This window comes from Chelonia mydas, chromosome 1, assembly GCF_015237465.2.
Source record: "Chelonia mydas isolate rCheMyd1 chromosome 1, rCheMyd1.pri.v2, whole genome shotgun sequence".
NCBI lineage: Eukaryota > Metazoa > Chordata > Testudines > Cheloniidae > Chelonia > Chelonia mydas.
The window spans coordinates 59257055-59280295 of NC_057849.1; the positions used below are offsets into that span (position 1 = coordinate 59257055).

The 23241-nt window shown below is 42.7% G+C and overlaps 1 protein-coding gene across 7 annotated transcripts in view; it reads left to right on the plus strand.

Annotated features, from left to right (window-relative positions):
• Positions 1 to 23241, plus strand: part of LCP1 (lymphocyte cytosolic protein 1) — a 75993-nt gene that overhangs the window by 34585 nt on the left and 18167 nt on the right. For 6 of the 7 annotated variants that reach the window (XM_043522538.1, XM_043522542.1, XM_043522544.1 and 3 more), the window contains 4 exons: positions 18053 to 18142; positions 20734 to 20897; positions 21435 to 21564; positions 21912 to 22044. In XM_043522538.1, coding sequence (XP_043378473.1) covers positions 18076 to 18142; positions 20734 to 20897; positions 21435 to 21564; positions 21912 to 22044 — 494 coding nt within the window. In that variant the 5' untranslated portion in view covers positions 18053 to 18075. Of the gene's footprint in view, positions 1 to 1620; positions 1959 to 18052; positions 18143 to 20733; positions 20898 to 21434; positions 21565 to 21911; positions 22045 to 23241 lie in introns of those variants that run through there. The other variant, XM_037894188.2, reaches the window with a different exon arrangement.

Consider the following 23241-nt stretch of genomic DNA (forward strand, 5'->3'; position numbering starts at 1 on the left):
TATAAATGCTAAGCAAAATCAGGTATTATATACAATGAAACCTGCCTTCAGCTGCCACATCTTCTTCAGCATCTCCACTACTGGAGGTTTGCAACTAATTGTAGCCCATGCTGTATGATTCTCTGCTCATCTCTTTTCGGCTATAGCCAAGATACCACATTATCCATCCATGATCTTCTTTTTCTGTTTCGTTTTCTTCTGTCATTAACTTTCCCTTCCAGTGCTTGTAAATATGCATCGGCTGCTGAACTTCGCAAAATGTGCCCTGCAAATTGAATCTTTCTTTTTCATAAGATCTCTGATGAGTGTTTGCTGAGTTCCAGTCATTTCTAATACTTTTTTTGATGATTACACAACCACATCAGGGACCACCAGAAATCTGTTGCTTATAAGAGGTAATCTACTCATAACAGTTGAGCAGAATTCATAGAATCATAGGACTGGAAGGGACCTCGAGAGCTCATCTAGTCCAGTCCCCTACACTCGTGGCAGGACTAAGTATTATCTAGACCACCCCTGACGGGGATTTGTCTAACCTGCTCTTAAAAATCTCCAATGATGGAGATTCCACAACCTCCATAGGCAATTTATTCCAGTGCTTAACCACCCCGACAGCTACGAAGTTTTTCCTAATGTCCAACCTAAACCTCCCTTGCTGTAATTTGAGCCCATTGCTTCTTGTCCTATCCTCAGAGGTTAAGAAGAACAACTTTTCTCCCTCATCTTTCCTGAAATGTGATGCCCAGAACTGGACACAATACTCCAGTTGAGGCCTAATCAGGGCAGAGTAGAGCGGAAGAATTACTTCTCATGTCTTGCTTACAACATGCCTGCTAATACATCCCAGAATGATGTTCGCTTTTTTTGCAACAGTGTTACACTGTTGACTCATATGTAGTTTATGGTCCACTATGACCACTAGATCCGTTTCCTCAGTACTCCTTCCTAGGCAATCATTTCCCATGAATTGGGGTGGTCTCCTAAAACAGGAAGTTGCCTACTGTGGAGAGAACCCCTGTGCAAGTTTCACTGTAATACCATACCTTCATGTGATAACATCCACCCCCAGATCGCTGTATTTGCATCAGTGATGGGATCTTAACCAGGGGGGTTATAATTCAGGTGCGGGGGGGGGGGTTCCAAAGCACTCTACATCTTCAGGTGTAGGGTGGTCCAGTTAGTCACTTTGTCTGATGGCTGGTGCTCTATTTGTTTTTGATTAAGGGTCTTTTTTCCTCCCCAGGAGTAACCTCACTGAAGTTAAAACAGTAAGAAACACTGCTCAAAAGAGTCAAAAGAGAAAGGGTGAAATCCCGTCCCCATGGAAATTAATGGGAGTTTTGCCATTGACTTCCATGGGGCCAGGATTTCACCCCAAGTTCCCATAGTACTGAAGATTCATTTTTACATACCAAGAGCCTAATTTTCAGTTACTTTAAGGCCCCTATACAGTACTCTGGCAGTGTAGAGGTGGATTAAAGTAGGTGTAAATTACATTCACACCCACTTTAAAGCACCTTTTACATTGAGCCTTAGTGTGACTATGAACTATGACCTGAAACTGTAATTGCTTAATTTTGAAAAAGAAGAGGCATAAATAGTGTGTATCAGTGTATGTATATATATAGAGAGAGAGAGACAGGAGAGAGAGAGAGAGAGAGAGAGAGATGCTTTTAAGAGACATAAAGAGGAAGTGGAAAGAACTCTACATTTCAATGTGACCTGCTCTGTGTGAGTAATCAGGTGATGGGGGGGGGGAGGGTTGCCCAAAGTAAGCAATATTTCCTTATAAAGACAAAATCTATCTCACTGCCAGATGACGTTTGATCACTCTAGTCACTTCCTTCATTGGGGTCACATACTGAAGGTTGACAAGTCGCACTTCGGATCAGAAAGGAGGGTTTTCCTAGGCACACTCCAACCTGCTTCTACTTATTTTTTTACAGCTTTCAAACAAGGTAATTTTACAAAAAATCTTTCCTTTCAGTTTGAGTTGGACCACAGCATTAGATTTCTGGTATGCTTACAGCACCTGTTGTTTTTCCGTGCACCCACCCTCAATGCGCACTCTAGCAGTTTAACTGCACAGGAAGCCTGTGGTCACCAGGAGCAAGAGCATAGGATCAGTAACAGCATGAATCATTTTCCAGTCTAGTGCAGATTATTTCTATAAACCTTTGGGAGTACATGTGGTGCGTTATTCTGGTATATTGCCGTTCGTTCGGTTTGTATCGGAGTTATCGTCTGTATTTGATCCATTTGAAAATGTTGGGAGAATAAGAGTGGATTGATGTGGTGGCATAGTTTTAATTTTCGTTCCAGTGGTCTGAAAAAGGCCGACATTTGCTAGCTGATTTACTTTTTCTGATACGGCTTAAAATTTTTGCTTGTTAGGAAGTCATACAAGCTAACCTATTATCTATCTAATTTCACTATGCTGTCCCTTCCCCGATAATGGGAGCCATATTGGGTTATTAATTTTAAGGCAGAACTTATCACTAATTTCAGTAGGGACTTCTGCTTAAAAACATGTGGGATGGCCCCAGGATAAAACTTGCTTTTTAAAAGCCCCAGCCAATGTGCATTTAAGTCAGTTAAAGTATTGCCATTGACTTGAATCCACTTTGATTTAGACTCTAAATTTATTGTGTGTTCCAAGTCTCTGGATTCTCCGGGTGGCTTTATCTCTTCTGAGCATTCAGGTGATGTTTGCACAAACAAGGACCTATCTGCTGATCCTTCCATTCCATAATTTCCATAGACTTTCCTGCCACCCTCAGCCAGGCAGGTGTGGATTCACCATGAAGTTAATTCAAGTTTAATTAAACATTGGCTGTATAGCATTGGGGAACATTATGTCTCTGGATGACTTTGATTTCCAAACCATAAATTAAATGAGATGTCAGGTTCTAAATACATGACACTAAAATTTCAGGAAAGAATAACAAATATATATTAACCAAGATACAAAATCTTGGTTAATGTGACACAAAACTAATGGCCAAATCCTGTAGTCTTTAGTCCTCATTTGGGCAAAAGTCCACTGACATCAAAGGGAGTTTGTCTTAATTCAGGATTTGTCCACTAGTTCCTGCGAACATCAAGTGAAGATCATCTTAAAAACAAATTACAAATGAGGCTACTTCTTTAGGGATGCAGATGGATTGTTGACAAATGGAGTTTTGATCATTTTGGTGAAATCTCAGGGCCACATGTGTGTAGAGGGGATCCTCCTTACACATATCTCCCCCTCTTTATGTTGAAGGGGTGGGTCAGACCTCCGTGGTGTCAGATGACCTGAAAGTAGAGAATGAGTAGAAGGGGAAGGCAAGGAAGGACCCAGGCAGTCTCCCTCTGCATCGAGTAGAAACAGAAAACCCCCTTCTTACTGGAAAATCCCATTAAGAGTGGGAACTACCAGCATGAGCCATTTGGGAAATTCCTGATAGCACAGCAAGGTATTTCTGCATAATGCGTGATTTGGCTGATAGAAAGTTCTGCTCTCTTGATATAGTGTCACAATTTATTGACTATAATCCCAGAAGCTGAAGTAAATGATAATACATTCTTCCCCACCCCAGAAAAAATCATATAGTCAGTTTTTAATCAGACGCCTCCATTGAAATAAATTAAGAGTTCTGCCTAAACATGGATGATGTAATATGGCTCTAGAATTTTTAAGATACTTTTCAAAAGTAACTGACTGTAAGCATATGCAGAATGGCATTCACTGAGTATAGTCTCCTCTCTTCTGCCCACAGAATTAGCATGAAACAGATAGTGTTATACCATGCCATTGATTTTTAAGGCCCAGTACTGGTATTAGAGAGAAGAGCTTAAAATTCAGTGGCACAATATGACTCCATGGAAATGACGACCTTAATACAAAGATTTTGATGGAGGTCTTACAGCTATGGTTATCACAAAGATTTTATTAAAATATGTGCTTACTTTGGAAAGTGTGTGTATATAGAAAATGGGTGGTGAAACAGGGAGATAAATTAAAATTAAACAGTGACTTGCCTTCAAAAAAACAGTTGACTAATTCATCTACTTATCTGTTTCATACATATGCAGAATCTAGCTGCAGAATCTAGTCAAATTCTGATGATGTTATGCAATATGTTTAGCAAATCAAACCACATTTAGCATACTAAATCCTATCTTGCTATCATACAGTCATAGGCTCATCATTGGTCATTCTGTAGTAAACCAGGCCCTTTACGATTAACAACAAGGAAAATGGGTGCTGAGGATACAGAATAAATTGATGCTGAGGGAAAGAGAAGATGATGATGATTTTCATCAGTTAAATTATTGTTATTAATGATTCTTATTACTAGTAGTTACCTATTACTGTGAGGATGACTAGATTGTGGTAGCAACCTAATATGGTAGGCATTTTCTGAACACAGGAAGACACGGCCCTGAGGTAAAGAGTGTGCATGCAATCTTAAAGACGAACACAGGTGATTGGTGGGAGGGGGAAAAGGATGAAACACACAAACAGAATGATCATCAGGGTGGTAATGGGCACATGACTTCTTAGATAGGTGTTTGTCATTTTTGTTCTCTTTTTTCAAAGTTAGACACACTAAACTCCCCTTACCTCAGCTTCCCTCCACAATTTAACCCTCCCATCTTTCTCTCATGCTGAATCCCAGATTTAGTTCTGGTGTCCTTAGGCCTCTCTTCCCCAACATTTCACCTCCCTCCCTCCATGCAGAGGAGCAGTTCATTTATGAATCAAAGAAACAGGAAAGTGGATGATTTAGTCAGATAGTTTCTTGAAGGAATCACAGAAGTGAGTTTTCTTGAGGGAAGGTGCAGAGGCAGTTGTGGGAGAAGCCGACAAATGGCACTGGCAGAGTAGAGAGGCTGGGTGAGGTGATAAGATACAAGGGCAGGTAGGTAAGGAGAGGCAGAATTATGTAGGGTCTGAACAGGTTTAGAACAGCAGGCATAAGGAAACTTTAGTTTACCTGGAAAATAGTAACTAATGGGAAGGACATCCTAAGCAAGGTTGTGGAAGCAAAGATACAGGGACAATTACACAGAAGTCATTCAAGAGCCTATAGGAAAGCAGTACACAACAGCCAAACAACAGTAGGATACACAGAGTTTTTTTCCATTTCTAGTATTCTTGGCATAGCTGAATGACTTTGGGCCATATCATGACCTCAATTTAAAAGCAGAACTCCCCACTGAAATCAATAAGAATTTCTGCATAACTGATAACACAATATAACCCTTAGTATGCCCCAGGAAGAAATCTACCAGCAGATTTTCATATGGGGGGAAAAAGCAAAACGGACTGGAGACTATGAGAAAAAATCCTTCATAAATCCAGTTGGAACACCAAACTCAAAATAAATATTAATAGTTTATACATAAACATATTCTGGCAGCTCTTTGTTTTACCTTCTGAATATATTTTGAAAGTTTAGTTGATTATGATTATTTTACATGCACCATGTTATTGGTTACATACTAATTCGCTTGAAATATGTACAGTAATTTTCTTCTATGAATTTATATAAAATAGATTTATTATACTGTATACATATGCAGCATACTTTAATTGAGTAAACACTCTGAGTTATGTCTAACAACCCACCAGCATGTGTCGTGCCACCACATTTTGCAGAACCCCTGTGACTCTATTGCATAGGGGTGGGGAATCGATTGGAGAGAGGCTGTCCTCTATTTACCTAAGATTTCTTTTGCAGTCCCTCTCTGCACTCAGTAGGTGCTGAACATGTAGGTTAAGTCTGCTTGCTAATATACAAAGTGGGCTTTGCTGGGAATTCTGCTCATTCCCCTTCTCAGGTTCTAAGAAGTGTTGTGTCAGCTATTTCTACAGCAGGAAAAATCTGAAGGATTTAACGCACAAAATGGCAGGGCTAGTGGTTCCACAACTCTGCATAACCACTGGCCAAAAGTCCCTGCAGGATTAGCAGTCACCACTACAGCCCAGTAGCGGCTGGGCTGGTTCGTGGCAAGGAGGATTCCATTCCCCTACAATCTCTCTGGAGCTCCCTTGCATAAAGTCTGTTTACTTAAGCTTGGTCTAGGACCCAAGATTTGGCCTTAAGGACTTAATAAGTTATACTGAGAAACAATGTCCTTTCTTGACAGCTTATGAAACTAAGACTTGTGTAGCACCAACATGTTGTCTTTCAAGTAGAGATAACTATGTTGTTTTACTACAGTCTCTTCAAATTCTCACTGTCTGAAATAGATGCATGAAGGGATCAGATGCAACATCTTTATCATTCAGCAGCTATATTAGGGATGGTTATAGCCTTTGGGGGGAAGGTATTATCATTTACTATGGACCAATTGTGAACCCTTTATTCACACTGGGGAGCAGTTACTCACAGAAGTAATCCCATTGGCTTCATGAGGGTTTCACAGTCTTGCTCTGTAGTTCTGTACAATGCCTTGCATAGTGGGGTCCCAACCTGGTTGAAACCTCTAGGTGCTACCGTAATAGAAATGTTACATATTGTTAATGGAGTCGGGTACATTTTTGGCTGTTTGGGATTCAGAATTTAATTCAACACCCTTGAGAAAATTAGAATGAAACATTTAACTTTATTGTGTATGTGTAGCCATTTAAGTAGGCCGATGGACAAACTACAAAGAATATATACCTAGGAAAAGAGCATTTTCTTAAATGCAGCATATTCAAAATACGTTAGTCGGTCTATGCCCTTCAGTGATTTTGGAAGTCATTTTACTAAGAATTACATTTTAATTTGATATTTTGTTCAGAAATTGTTGACGTTTCCTAATGCAGTCAACCACAGTGTCCTAAGAAGGAGTACTGTGGAAAGGGATCTGGGGGTCTTAGTGGACCACAAGCTAAATATGAGCCAACAGTGTAACACTGTTGCAAGAAAAGCAAGCATCATTCTGGGATGTATTAGCAAGAGTGTTGTAAGCAAGACCTGAGAAGTAATTCTTCCACTCTGCTCCACGCTGATAAGGCCTTAGCTGGAGTATTGTGTCCAGTTCTGGGCGCCACATTTCTGGAAAGATGTGGACAAATTGGTAAAAGTCCAAAGAAGAGCAACAAAAATGACTAAAGGTCTAGAAAACGTGGCCTATGAGGGAAGATTGAAAAAATAGGGTTTGTTTAGTCTGGCAAAGAAGGCTGAGAGGGAACATGATAACAATTTTCCAGTACATGAAAGGCTGTTACAAGGAGGAGGGAGAAAAATTGTTCTCTTTAACGTCTGAGGATAGGACAAGAAGCAAAGGGCTTAAATGGCAGCAAGGGAGGTTTAGGTTGGGCATTAGGAAAAGCTTCCTAACTGTCAGAGTAGTTAAGCACTGAGACAAATTGCCCAGGGAGGTTGTAGAATCTCAGTCATTGGAGGTTTTTAAGACCAGGTTAGACAAACACCTGTCAGGTGTTTATTATTTAGTCCTGCCTTGAGTGCAGGGGACTGGACTAGATGATCTATTGAGGTCCCTTCCAGTCCTACATTTCTATGATTCTATGATGATAAATAACCACTGACAGACAAGGTGTTGTAGTGGGTCCTTTCACCTTGGGAGATGTGGGTTCAAATTTTGCCTTAGACTGCTAGGGAAAAATCATTAAACCACATAACTAAACCACCACACAAATGGGAAGGATCGCCAGTCTGTTCAAGAACCTCCAGACTGAAAAAGTAGGAGTGTTGTAGATTAGCACTGAGGAGCATTGATGGCTCTATCTAGCTGCCTACGGCACTGCTGTCAGCTAGATTCCTTTAGACCCCCCACCTATAAATTAATCCTGCCCCGACTCTGGCAGAAACTCTGAGGGAAGGTTGACATGCTAACACTGCCTGTCCTCCCGGCTGTGAATCCATCCTGGGTTTCCTTCTTGGCACAGAGAAGTGCAATTTACCTCTGACAACACTAGAGAATCTAGGGTTGTACGTACATTACAGCTTAAAATAACAAAAATAGAATATAAAATGTGTCCTGAGGAGTGAGAGAGAGGAAATTTTAGACTATGCTGTAACAGCATTACATTTGTTTTGCTGAGCATCAGCAACATTATTTTTCTGTCTCCATTTAGTGCCTTTATGGATGTTGATTTTAAAGAAGTTAGGACTTTTTTTCTTCTTTTTTGGCCAGTGAACGGAAGCCTAAAGTTGAGCAACTTTTAAGCCACAATGTTGTGGTTTATAGCATTGATTCTTCTTTTCGCATGAGATCAACTGAATAATTTCTCTTTTTCTCTCTCCTTGTGTGTGAGAGCAAAAAAGGAAGAAAATATTACGTGCCCTCCTGGCAAGACTACTTGCAGTTGTCAAAAATGTCTATGGCCCAAAAACATAAATGCCGTACAAAATATACTAGTTGGACACATAGTCTGACCAGGAAGCCTTTGCATGGGAGCTGTAGCTCGGTCAGAGGACGTATGGGCAAAACCATGGAGACTATGCGTGCTAGTCTCCATAGAGAGGTAGAGAAATACTCCAGGAGAAGAATGTCCTAGCAGAGGCATTCTGATCACCATCAGTTACATGCACATGGAGGAGGAGGGGGATTTAAGAAACATTGACTGGAGGAAGGATTTAGTGAGGAAAATCCCCCAAAGATACCAACTACTCCCATAGGTGTTGGAAATAGGGTTGGTGGGGGTGCTCCCACACCCCCTGGCTTGAAGTGGTTTCCATTATAGACAGGGTTTACAGTTTGGCTCAACGGTTCTCAGCACCCCCACTATAAAAATTGTTCCAGCACCCTTGCCTATTCCCGTATACCGTTGTGATATTCAAGTACACTTGGGGTACATCAGAAGATGCAGAACTCCTTTTCACTTCCTGGAGGCTCCTTCTCATTTGCTGTTGCTTATCTCATTGCCCAGATGTGCTGTAGGTAAGGAGAATTTTCCTGATGTATTTTGGGTCAAAAACTCTCCTTAAAATTAATCAGAAAGAAATGCTAATTCAGAAAAGTGGAAAACTATTCTATAATCCTGATGAAAAATCCTGCACAAAGAAATCTGGTCTCAGATAACTGACAGCTTGGATAGGGCAAGGAAGAGTAAAGAAAAAAAAAGGCATTAAAGGGGATCCAGCTCTGCCCGAGTAAACAGTACTGTGTTGTTGGGGAGGGGGAGACCTCTGTCTTGTGTTTTTCCTCTGCTGCTCTAAATGCTCTGTTTCGCGGGGATGACATGCTTCTTGTTCCAGCAGCCTAAGTGAGAATAAACCATTTAGAAGAGGGTGGCTGGGGGAGTTGAAAAGTTATGAGACAAGGGACACACCCAATTCTCCCGTCCCAGTTCCCCACAATACTCTAGAAAAAAACATACTATTAACAAGGTAATGCCCCAATGAGTAAAGAGTGTGTGGAAAATCTTTATTTCTTCAGCTATTCCAGCACTTTAAGTCATTGCTGAGTTGATAATGACTATTCCAATATGTGTTCATGAAATGTAATGTTGCCACATAAAATTTGCCATTTTGCTCTGGGCAAAAAGTGCAACTTTACTTAACGTGCATTGACATATCTTCACAGTTTTCATTCTAGTGCCTGTGAGAAACCGCAAAATGGAGCTTATGAAATAAGAGCTTCTCGTAACTAATTTAGTACAAATTGTGAAAGAATTCAGTATTTAATGATTTAACTATTTATCATTTATATTGCACCCTGAGTGCACACTTACTTTGCTGAGTAATATGTAATAATTCATGAGATTACAGTACTTTTCAGATTTTTTAACTATGGCCTCATAATCAGAAGAAATGAAAGAACATTAATGCTGAAGCGCATCAATTTAGTGGTGACATTTCATTCCTCAGTTTTGAGACTGTTGTTTTTGTTCTTCCATTATGTCCTAGGCAGAAAATAGTTTGTCATTAGATCTCTTAAAACATCCATGATATAGCTGTTCCTTTTGAGGATGAGGTCAACTAAAAACCAGACAAATTACCCTGTTGTATTATTTTAAATATACACCAATAAGGGTAGTGGCTTTACAGAAGCTATTTCAGTGTAATTTGTCAGCATTCTCAGCCCACAGGATGAGAATAATTTTTTAAATAAAGAAACACATAAAACAACATTCAGATACAGTTAAGAAGATGGAGCAAGAATGCATTTGCACACTTTGCTCCTATATTGCAACATTGGTGTCAGTGGTGCTTTGCAGGTAAATAAAAAGACAAGGCCCCAGAGCAAAGTTACACACAGTCTGGATGTCCCACTACAATCTTAAATTCAATCTATCCAAAACGCAGCTTTGTACCTCTCCTTTTAATCTGTTTCCATTTACTTCTGCCTCTTTCTCGCTGTTGACAACTCCACTATTTTCCCCATCTCTCCGGCATATTGGTCGTCGTCAGCTCCTTCCTTTGCATTCAAGTTCTTGCTAAGTCCTCTCTTTTCATTCTCTATAATGGCCGCCAAATCTGCCATTTATTCTGCTATAACCCTTGACCATACCTTGCTCATTCTTCACTTTGATTAACCTTGTCCTTCCTGGCACCCCTGCCTCTCCCCTCTCCCCTCTATCCAAAACAACTGCTGCTAATGCTATTTTCTTTCCCACGGTTCCAGTCACAACAACCCCTCCTTAAATCTCCACACAAAACAACAACAACGAGGAGTCCTTTGGCACCTTAAAGACTAACAGATTTATTTGGGCATAAGCTTTCATGGTTAAAAAAACAACTTCTTCAGATGCATCCATGGGCGGCGAATTCTATGGGCCCGTGGTGCCTGGGCACCAGGAATATTCCTGGCCTGGGGCCTAGCTCCAGCAATGTTTGAGGCCAGGTCTAACCATCTGCCCCGCCTTCCACCCCTGGGCGCTCGCCCCCCCCATCTCCTGGGCGATTTAAAGCTGCCCGGGGCACCGCACCCCCTCCACCCCCTCCCAGAGCCTGCACCCCCACCACTTTCCCACACACCCCCTCCCACTCCCAAACTCCCTCCCAAAGCTTGCACCCTCTTCCCACCCACCCTCTCCTGCCCCCAAACTCCCCTGCACCCCCACCCCCAGACCAGAGCCTGCACCCAAATACCATCCCAGAGCCTGCACCCCTCACCCCCTCCTGCATCCCCACGCCGTTCTCCAGCCTGGAGCCTGCACCCAGCACCCAAACTCCTTCTCAGAGCCTGCACCCCCACCCGCTTCCCACACACTCTCTCCTGCGCCCAAACTCCCTCCCAGAGCCTGCACCCGGCATCCCTCCTGCACGCCAATCACCTCCCCCAGCCCAGGACCTGCACCCTAGACCTCCTCCCCCCCAACCTAACTCCCTTCCAGAGCCTTAGGCAGGTGGGGGGCAGACTTTCGGGGGGCGGGCTCTGGGCGTTCTGGGCACCACCAAAATTTATACAAATCTGCCGCCCTGAATGCATCTGAAGAGGTGGGGGGTTTTTACCCACGGAAGCTTATGCCCAAATAAATCTGTTAGTCTTTAAGGTGCCACCGGACTCCTCGTTGTCTTTCCACCTTGTTCACCTTACCAGTAATCTCCTCACCCCCTCCTTTGCCTGAACTACTGTCTTGCCTTTGTTTGTCCTCTCCTGTCTTCTCTGCCATATGCAGCACACTCTTTGGAACAGGGAACGTGTCTTACTGTAAGTTTTATAAAGTGTAGCATACATTTTTTACAGTGCATTGTGAATGACAAGTTACAAGGTTGTTCAGATTCAGATGGAGTTGCTGGACTCCCAACAATCCCAATATCTGGGGACTTTTTGCTAGAGTCCAAGCCAGTGTCACTCAGTGAAGTTCTGGAAGTGCTTGGGTAGCTTTGGGATACAGTACATTGCCTTTTTAAGTAGATCAGCAAGTTGAGACACCAGCTGCTGCCAGCAAGCTGCCTCCGTCCTGAGCCCTGTTGTGTGTCCCCCTGCTCTGTGGAGATGGGGTACAGGAGCAGGGAGGGGGGGACACCCTGACATCATAGAATCATAGAATATCAGGGTTGGAAGGGACCTCAGGAGGTCATCTAGTCCAACCCCCTGCTCAAAGCAGGACCAATCCCCAATTAAATCATCCCAGCCAGGGCTTTGTCAAGCCTGACCTTAAAAACTTCTAAGGAAGAAGATTCTACCACCTCCCTAGGTAACGCATTCCAGTGTTTCACCACCCTCCTAGTGAAAAAGTTTTTCCTAATATCCAATCTAAACCTCCCCCACTGCAACTTGAGACCATTACTTCTTGTCCTGTCCTCCTCTACCACTGAGAATAGTCTAGAACCATCCTCTCTGGAACCACCTCTTAGGTAGTTGAAAGCAGCTATCAAATCCCCCCTCATTCTTCTCTTCTGCAGAATAAACAATCCCAGTTCCCTCAGCCTCTCCTCATAAGTCATGTGTTCCAGACCCCTAATCATTTTTGTTGCCCTTCGCTGGACTCTCTCCAATTTATCCACATCCTTCTTGTAGTGTGGGGCCCAAAACTGGATACAGTACTCCAGATGAGGCCTCACCAATGTCGAATAGAGGGGAACGATCACGTCCCTCGATCTGCTCGCTATGCCCCTACTTATACATCCCAAAATGCCATTGGCCTTCTTGGCAACAAGGGCACACTGCTGACTCATATCCAGCTTCTCGTCCACTGTAACCCCTAGGTCCTTTTCCGCAGAACTGCTGCCTAGCCATTCGGTCCCTAGTCTATAGCGGTGCATTGGGTTCTTCCGTCCTAAGTGCAGGACCCTGCACTTATCCTTATTGAACCTCATCAGATTTCTTTTGGCCCAATCCTCCAATTTGTCTAGGTCCCTCTGTATCCTATCCCTGCCCTCCAGCATATCTACCACTCCTCCTAGTTTAGTATCATCCGCAAATTTGCTGAGAGTGCAATCCACACCATCCTCTAGATCATTTATGAAGATATTGAACAAGATATTGAAGATATCAGCACCCCACTTCTCCCCCACCCCCCGCACAGCAAGCAGGAGGCTTGGGGAGTAGCTCCAAGGCAGAGGGCAGGAGCAGCACATGGCAGTGGGGGGAGGGACAGCTGAACTGCCGGCAGTCGATAGCCTGCTGGGCGGCTGCTGCACAGGGAACTTAGGGGAGCGGGGAGCTGATAGGGGGCTGCCGGTCCACCCTGGTTCCAAGCCCCCACCAGCTAGCTCCACCGGGCTGCTCTTGCTGCAAGCAGTGGACAAAGCAGGAGGCTGCCAAACAACATTATAAGGGAGCATTGCACAACTTTAAACAAGCATGTTCTCTAATTGATCAGCAACGTTAACAAAGAAACAACATTAACCAGGATGACGTTAAGTGAGGAGTTACTGTGTGTGTGTGTATATATAAAATGTCTTTTGTCTGGTGAAAAAAATTTCCCTGGAATTTAACCCCCTATTTACATTAATTCTTATGGGGAAATTGGATTTGCTTAACATCATTTTCTTAAAGTAGCATTTTTCAGGAACATAAATACAATGTTAAGTGAGGAATTACTGTACCGGATGATCTTATTTTTAAACAATATCTAAGTATTCAATTAGCTAAACAACACATGCAATTACTGTACAACAAGACAGTCATTAGCAAGTTTCTTTATTCCATTAAACAAGTAGAAAACATTTATCCTTATTGGTAGGGTCCCCAACTTTGTAATTGCAGAAAACCAAACACCCTTGCCCTGCCCCTTCCCTGAGGCCCTGAATCTTCTCTGATGCCTCACCTCCTGCTCACTTCATCCCCCTCCCTCCATTGCTCACTCTCCCCACTCTCGCTCACTCGCTCATTTTCACCAGGCTGGGGCAGAGGGTTGAGGTGTGAAAGGGGGTGAGGGCTCTGGCTGGGGGTGTGGGGTTTGGGGTACAGGAGGGGGCTCTGGGCTGGGACCAAGGGGTTCAGAGTGCGGGGGCAGGGTCTCTGGGCTGGGGCAGGGAGTTGTGGTGAGGGAGGGGGTTCAGGCTCTGAGAAGGAGTTTGGGTGCGGGAGGGGGCTCAGATTTGTGGTGCAAGAGGAGGCTCTGGGCTGGGGGGTGGGCCGAGGGGTTTGGAGTGTGGAAGGAGGCTCAGGGCTGGGGCAGGGGATTGGGGTGTGGGAGGGGGTAAGGGCTCCAGCTGGGGGTGAAGGCTCTAGGATGGGGCTGGGAATGAGGAGTTTGGGGTGCAGGAGGGGGCTCTGGACTGGGGGGTGGGGCCAAGGGGTTTGGTGTGTGGGAGGGGGCTCCAGGCTGGGCCAGAAGGTTGAGGTGCGGGAGGGAGTGTGGGGTGTTGGCTCCGGGAGGGAGTTTGGGTACAGGAGGGGTTCCAAGCTGGGGCAGGAGTTTGGGGTGTCGGAGTGGGTTTGGGGTGTGGGCTCTGGGCAGCAATTTCCCCAGGTGGCTCCTGGAGGCGGCGACATGTCCCTCGGGTCCTAGGCAGAGGTGCGGCCAGGTGGCTCTGCGTGGCTGCCCCTCCCTGCAGGAGCAGCCCCTGCAGCTCCCATTGGCCGCAGTTCCTGGCCAATGGGAAGTGCAGAGCTGGCGGTTGGAGCATGGGCAGTGTGCAGAGCTCCTGTGGCCGCCACTGGGCCTAGGAGCTGAGGGACATGTTGCCACTTCCAGGAGCCAAGTAGGGAGACTGCCAACCCCGTTGCACCACCAACCAGACTTTTACCGGCCCGGTCAGTGGTGCTGACTGGAGCCGCCAGTGTTGTCTGGTCGAAAACTGGACACCTTGACAACCCTACCTATTGGTTAAGGTACATGAGGCACCTGGCCCTTAACAGCTCTCTTGTTTCTCAGTGCATTTGATTTAACCACCTCAGATAATTTCAGAAAAGTGATAGTAAGTCATAAGTATAAATTAATGCACAGGAAAACTCCCTTGGCAACCCCAACAAATCAGACTCTCAAGCACCATCTTTCCAAAATAAATCACATTGACATTAACAAAATTTGTTTCTCTTACTCTGAAAACTTTCTGGACAAGATTCTTCTCTCAGTTCTTCCAATGTACATTTGGGGGACCTTCACTGACTTTACTGAGCAAATCTGGCCAAATATGAGACTATAAATATTAAAAATAAAGACTTAGTTCTTTCGCTCCCTTTACTGCAATCTCTTGCCAAATTGGGATTAAAGGTAATCTTGAAACAGCATAGGAGCGGTGTTCCACTAGGGACTTTGCTGCTGATATTATGTGGATATTATGTACCTGTGATGAGGTACTAAGGTGCCCAACTTTACAACTTAAACAGTTATGTGACTTGCAAAGTCCCACGATAGAGTTGTGCTGATGGCAGTTTAGGGTTAACTGACAAAATCAGAATTTGAGGATCCAATTTTGATCGCACCCCAGGGTAAATAGGGAGTAACTCCATTGAAGTTGGTGGCACAAGAGGATATTAGGTTCTAGGATTAATTGGGTGAAATTAAAAGGTACGATTAGACTGAGAATATAGAATAATTCCAACTAATGTGTGTGTGCTGGAGGGGAGGAGACATCAGGGTACTTTAGTGGTATGAATACCGCAGCACCTTGGCAGTTCCAATCTCGGCTCTGACACTGACTCTGTAGCCTTGGGCAAAACATTTAACTTTTCTGCTCAGTTTCCCCATCCGTAAAATGGGGCTGATAACACTGACCTCACAGGGGTATGTGAGGATTAATAAGAGTGAAACCTGTGCCTTTGCTGGCCATTATTATCAGGTTGCATTGTACTTCATGGACCAAATTCTCCACCACATATGTTCATTGGTTTCAATGGGACCATTTATGCAGGTGGTGAATTTGACCCAATATCTGTAATTGAATTGTGTGATAGTCTGTATGTGCTATTATGTGCTGTTATCTATTGTACTGTGGAATAATCTTCCTGGAGCAGTGTTAGACATCCTTTTGCTTGATAAAGGATCTAGACTGGGCAGTATAAACCTGCACTGGAAAATGGATTAATGAGATGCCTTAATAAGTCTTTTCCATGATTTCCTCTCCAGTAGGTCCCTAAAAGTAATACTTCTTAATACTGCTAAAAATATTATTTGTTTTACATAGCACCTGGAGGCCCAATTGTACGAAGTACTATACAAACACAGACACACAGTCCCTGCCTTTAAAAAGATTACAATCTTATTTATGTATTGCGTTATTCTTCTCTATGGGCAATGCTTCAAGAAAGTCTGAGCAAGATGAACCAGCTTTCTCTCCTGATGAAGAGGTCTTTTAGATCTGATCCAGAGCTTGCAGAGATTAGGCAGCTAAACTGTGCTACTGTAGGGACAGACAGGATGAAAGAACCCACCACAATGTATTGCCTTTGGCTTATTTTTAATCCATTTCCATAAAGAGTTCTCCTTCTACGCCACACTTACTGACATTATAAATCAATGCATAAATCAGGAAGGCATTAAACCTGAAATCCAGATAAATGGTGCTTAACTGTTATACTCAAATTATTCTAGCAAATGTGTTAAGTATCATCTTCCATTTTTCAAATCTACCCTAAATATCTTTTACAAAATGATACAAATGTTTGCAATCTGGGCCTTCTCACTGAAATTATGGGGTTTTTTTTAGGTCTGAAGTAGTTTTAGTGCATTCTCTTTTGATTCTTTCCTAAATAAGGGCACTGCAACTGCAGCAGCCACCCTCAAACCCTCTAACTAGGGCCCATATAGTATTCTAGTCTAGTCTAGTCCTTTTATTATTTTGTAAATCGTATTTATCACACTAGTGCCTAAGGATCAACCAAAAGTGGGGCCCCATTGTGCTAGGTACCATACGAAGCTAGAACTGTAGACAGTCTCTGCCCCAAAGAGCTTACACTATAAATAGATAAGACGGGGCAGGGCAGGAAGATCCCGCTCCCATTACCATGGTATGGGAGCACCCTTCAGCAGTGCATGCAGCGATGTGACAAGCATCTGTCACAAGTGGAACTGAATCTTCCACCCCTGTGCAGCATTCTCAATGACATCAGAGCGAAGGCACAGTCGCGTATAGAACCTAATCCTTCTTTGTGTTGCATGGGTGTACTGAGAGGGAGAGGGCACAAAATGCCTCTTTCTCCCACCGTGTCCCCATAAAACAATAGAACTACAGTTTGAACCGCGAGCTGAGGAGAGCATGAAGATGAAGGCCCTGTTACGACACCTGCCAGTGTATCCCACTCCAGGGGATACGTGTTGTGCTAGCTGGAAGACCCAAGCAGGCCCTGAGGACGTATGCTGCAATGTGAAGCGTTTGCTAACTGGTGATCCAAGCTGCCCCCCATGGCAGGAGCAGCAAAGTGCTCCCAATCATGTGTTTGCCCCCAAACATCCTGAGCCATCCTGACCCCCACTTGCAGGATGGCTTTGGGGATTCCTGAGTGTCCAGCATAATTCTGTTCTGTCCCTCCACAGAGTAATTAAGGCAAGTGAGGACGGGATTTAGGTATCAAAAGTATTCACCAGCCTTGACAAGCATTTTGGGCAGGACTTATCAAAACAGCACAGTTTGGTAACAAATCAATGTGGATTTACATCTATAGCAGGGGTGGCCAACCTGACACTGAGAAGGAGCCAGAATTTACCAATGTACATTGCCAAAGAGCCACAGTAATATGTCAGGAGCCCCCCAGTGAGCTCCCCGCACCCTGCTCCCAGCGCCTCCCATCCACCGGCAGCCCCGCCGATCAGCGCCTCCCCCTCTTTCCCCGCACCTCCCGATCAGCTGTTTCATGGCGTGCAGGAGGCTCGGAGGGGGAGTGGGAGGAGCGAGGACATGGCAGGCTCAGGGGAGGAGGCGGGAAGGGGTGGAGTGCAGGCAAGGCCTGTGGCAGAGCCAGGGATTGAGCAGTGAGCCCCCCGGCACATTGGAAAGTTGGTACCTGTAGCTCCAGCCCCGGAGTCGGTGCCTATACAAGGAGCCGCATGTGGCTCTGGAGCCACAGGTTGGCCACCTCTGATCTATAGGATCAAAAAAAGTTACCTCTTAGTTACACTCCTGGATACAGATGGAAACCGTGTTGTAAATTATGAAGAATGATGCAGTGACTTCGTGTCATGCTGTTCATTCTAACTTCTAAGTGAAATTGCTTTGAACTTCTGACTCTTAAAAATAAAAGGCACAAACTAATAACATGCATTTTCCTGCAGACTTCTGATTCAAAGAAGTAAAAATGGCATCAACAACACACATCTCAGAGGAAGAGATGACAGACTTAAGAGAGGCTTTCAACAAAGTCGGTGAGTACAGTTAGCATGTAACATACGACACGAGGTAAAGTTGTATTGTGTCCCTCTCTACTGGCCAGCTTCAGTTAACGAGCCATGCTTCAGTACTGTCATACTGTGAAATGGAAACTATATGAAGTAATGTTCATACAACTGCAGTCCTTTTCAAATAAAACCACGTTAGCCTGCAGTAGCTTTCTGGAAGTACAGTATTGGCATTCCTTTGCTGGATGAAGACAGCAGAAGGTTGCGAAACAGGTTTTATGAAATAATTTGAAAACATGAAGTATTTTAAAGCATGTTCATCCAAACATTTATTCAAGGCAAATTACTGAGAAGACAAAACAAGGATTTTTGATATAACATAATACCTTCCCTAGGGAAACTGAAACAAAGGCAAATTAAAAAACCCTCAAATGTACAGCCCCTTTTCCTTGATCCTTTTGTGCTCTAGGTGTGTTTTTAAATTCATATCCCCTTTTCTACTTTTAAGCCCCATTCTGTTTTTCTCTACTTACACCAGACCATCTCTCTCCCCTGATTCTAAGGATATGCATTTCTGTCTCTCACAGCTCACTTATTCTCAGCCATTAAGTCCTTTCATTGCTACGAAGCATTTTCCCTTTCTCAGTCCTGATCCTCTCTCTAGGTCCTCTTCTCTCTACTAGTTTCTGTTTCCACTGTGAAACAGACATTGAAAGGACACTTTTCACAATCCCATATTAATCCATACTTCTGTTGCTAAGAATTATAGAATCATAGAACATCAGGGTTGGAAGGGACCTCAGGAGGTCATAGTCAAAGCAGGACCAATCCCCAACTAAATCATCCCAGCCAGGGCTTTGTCAAGCGTGACCTTAAAAACCTCAAAGGAAGGAGATTCCACCACTTTCCTAGGTAACCCATTCCAGTGCTTCACCACCCTCCTAGTGAAAAAGTTTTTCCTAAAATCCTACCTAAACCTCCCACACTGCAACTTGAGGCCATTACTCCTTGGTCTGTCATCTGGTACCACTTAGAACAGTCTAGATCCCTCCTCTTTGGAACCTCCTTTCAGGTAGTTGAAAGCAGCTATCAAATTCCCCCTCATTCTTCTCTTCTGCAGACTAAATAATCCCAGTTACCTCAGCCTCTCCTCATAAATCACGTGCTCCAGTCCCCTAATTATTTTTGTTGCCCTTCGCTGGACTCTTTCCAATTTTTCTACATCCTTCTTGTAGTGTGGGACCCAAAACTGGACACAGTACTCCAGATGAGGCCTTACCAATGCTGAATAGAGGGGAATGATCACGTCCCTCAGTCTGCTGGCAATGCTCCTACTTATACAGCCCAAAATGCCATTAGCCTTCTTGGCAACAAGGGCACACTTTTGACTCATATCCAGCTTCTCATTCACTGTAACCCTAGGTCCTTTTCTGCAGAACTGCTGCCTAGATGCTCAGTCCCTACTCTGTAGCGGTGCATGGGGTTCTTCCGTCCTAAGTGCAGGACTCTGCACTTGTCCTTGTTGAACCTCATCAGATTTCTTTTGGCCCAGTCCTCTAATTTGTCTAGGTCCAATCCTCTAATTTGTCTAAGAAGCAGCCTCAAATGTAAATCCTATGTGGCTTTGCTGCACATGACATGGTCAATTTCCAGCTCAACTCAGGAAATCACAACATATACTTCTTTGAAATCTATCTTTGGGCAAATGAAGACTACAAAACAACATTTGGGACAATAATATATATACTGAGAGTATAGGAGAATTTATTACAAATAACAAGTTGCTAGCATTTTCATATGTCAAAGAAAAAATCTGTCTACATGACATCTAAGTAGTTTCAAAATATAAATCCCCTCATTAAAAATTCTTTACAAATCACAATAGGCTGTGGTACAACTGAGGTACAATGTTTCATTTTAAATTCCATAGAGTTCTGCATTTTGATGCTATGGGTTGCTGATGATTAAACATTTGTATGTACAGAACCCTCACCAATATCCAAAGCAAAATGAGAAGCAATGAAATAATGGGACAATATTGGAATAATCATACTTCTGTTATTATTTGCCTGCTACTGTTACACGTAACATGCAAGGATACTGTCATGGAAAGAGATTAGAGAAATAAAATTATTTTACTAATTTTTCTCATTTGCGTAATTTGCGCATTTGAGAGCAATTTGTGAATAGTCATTTTGCGTATTTTCAGAAATGCTCCTACAGACAGGGTAATCTCTGCCTAACTCACACTCTCATTTTAGCCCTTAATAAAAGAATGTAGTAGGAGAAGGCTAATAACTTTTGGTTTTGAGTTTGTTTTTGTTTATTTTGTAAAACCATTAATTCAGTGTAAATTTAATAAATTCAAACTATAAATACATCCACATATCGCGCTGCTACTGTAACATATATCCAACTAACATACAGATTCTTCCTTCTTTTTTTGTTTCATGGTCATTATAAACTTTCCTTGGGATTGAAAAGGTCACTGCAATTGTTAAAAACAATTTACTATATTTTTGTTATAAGATTAAAAAAATCATTACACATAATTCACATTTCCTGAAAAAAACCTTTTCTGTGCAGACAGGTTCATTAAGCTGTTTTTTCCTTTACAGACATTGATGGAAATGGTTTCATAAGCAGTTGTGAATTAACAGAGCTGTTCAAAGCAGCCAATCTGCCTCTGCCAGGATATAAAATCAGAGAAATCACTCAGAATTTGATGGCCGCGGGAGATCAAAACAATGATGGCAAAATCAGCTTTGATGAATTTATTGCAGTGAGTAAAATGTTATTTTGGAGAATATCCTCTAAAAAGAAATTCAGAAAAAAAACAGTCTAACTTGCAAAACTAGAGCTGGTCAGAAATTTTCTGTCAAAATGATTTTTCAGTGGTAAATGCAGTTTCCGCAAGCTGGGACAAAACAAATGTTGAAGTATTGGAATTTCCTGCAGGATGGAAATTTCAGAATTGCACTTACCTCTGTTCAAAATTTAAACTTCTAAGGGCTTGTCTCCAGAATACAAAGACTCTGTAGATTCCTAATACTCTTTAACTTCCTATTTATTAGTTAAAATATAAAAAAATTATAAGGTCCCAATTCTGCTAAGGCAGCCATAAGTGCGAACTCTTGCTTCTGTGCAGAGTGCCCATTCAAGTAATTGTTAGTATTACAGATTATTTATTTATTCAATGCCCACATTGTTTTCAGCTCTGAAAAAGACATAGAGGACAGCATGGTCCAAGGAATTTACAACCTAAAAGCTCATAGTTTTATAGCTTGCAATTTTAAAATCACTCTATGTATTTTGAAAGGTATTCCACGGCCTGAAGAGCACAGATGTGGCTAAAACCTTTCGAAAAGCAATCAATAAAAAGGAGGGGATTTGTGCTATCGGTGGAACTTCAGAACAGTCCAGTGTTGGAACCCAACATTCTTATTCGGGTATGTAGAGTCAATTGATATAGGTAGTAATTGCAACTAAATGGTCCCTTGGAGATCATTTCGCAACTGTCAGTGTGAAAAGCCTTAGGAAATTGCCATATCGATAAGGGAGACTTAGAACAGGCATATTTTGGACAAACTGTAATAAAGCTGAGGAGAAGTAAGAGCAGTATTTTGGCCAAAAATGCAACCTCCCTTATTTTAAATAATTGTTCGGTTCTCAGGTGGAATAGATAAGTATCAGAAACGGTGCCAAATCACTTTTAGTAAGAACTGAGATTTTCATGTCAAGAGAATTGGTAAAAGTTTTAGGCTCCAAATTGATAGATCTGACCTTTTGCTTGCAGAAGAAGAAAAGTACGCCTTTGTGAATTGGATTAACAAAGCCCTAGAGAATGACCCTGATTGCCGACACGTGCTCCCAATGAATCCAGACACTGATGACCTCTTCCTGGCGGTTGGTGATGGCATCGTACTGTGGTAAATACCACCTATGTTTCCCTACACAGTTAGGCCCTGACCCTGTGAAAACTGATGCGTGTGCTTACCTTGAAGTACCCAAGCAGTTGCGTTGCCTTTAGAGTTAGGCATGTGCGTAATTCTTGCAGGATCAGGGCCCTAGTGATTCTCTTTCTCACACATCTTTTCTCTTAAGACATTATAAGATTTTTTCAAACTATTGTTTATCATTGAAAAATAGATATTTTATATGTTAAAAGTGATTGTCTCTGTCCATTAGAATCAGGGGAGAAATAACGAAGCCAACAGGAGTGAGCCTGAGTAGAAAATGAGTAAAAACTGGGTAAGGACCTCAGAATATAGAACCCAGTAAGTTTTATATACTTATTTGCACATCTGAAATGTCCTGCATTACACAACATGGGCCAAATCCTGAAGTTTTCACTCAGTCCTTACTCATATACAATTCTTATGTAGGATTAGTTGGAGATTTAGATGAATAAGGACTTCAAGACTTGGCACAATGGACATTTTGCTGAAGATAAGAATGGAATAACTTAGTAAGGGCTTCAGGAGATGGTTCTACCTTTTCTATTAAATGAGACTGAAACACAACCAACCTGCCTAAATGTGAAGGACTCTGAGCAGCCAAAGACTTTACAACTTACTATGAAAGAACTATATTGTTAGATACAAAGGGAAAATTCCATGTCAAGCATGCCCAGTAAACACATGAACGTGTAGGTCTTTTTCTTATGTACTATGTTTTGTAATAGTAATAAGAAACTTGAGACAGGGCATTTCTAGGGGGTTCCTATCTAGATGCATGCAAAATATTTGTGATGCAAAAATTATGGTTTTCATATTTTATTATGAACGTGAAATTCTGCTGAAGTCTGCCTATTTTGCTATTGAGCAAAATTGAGGCCATTTTTGTACAGACTGGTTCATTTTTGAGTAAAGATGGCTTTGTGTCAAAAATGTATGTAAATCTGAGGATTTGTTTGCAGTTGTGAACAATGAAAATAGCTATTTTTTCAAATTTTGCGTAAAGTCTTTGGAGGTAGAGGGTGAAAAGCAACGTGAAACAGTGAATCTTTTGACATGAATTTCCACAAAATTAACATTTTGAATTTCACACAGATTTACTTTATTGCTCTTTTTGGCCACTATTCAATATATCTGCCTGTCACCTTCCCTTCCTCCACTGGTTAGGAA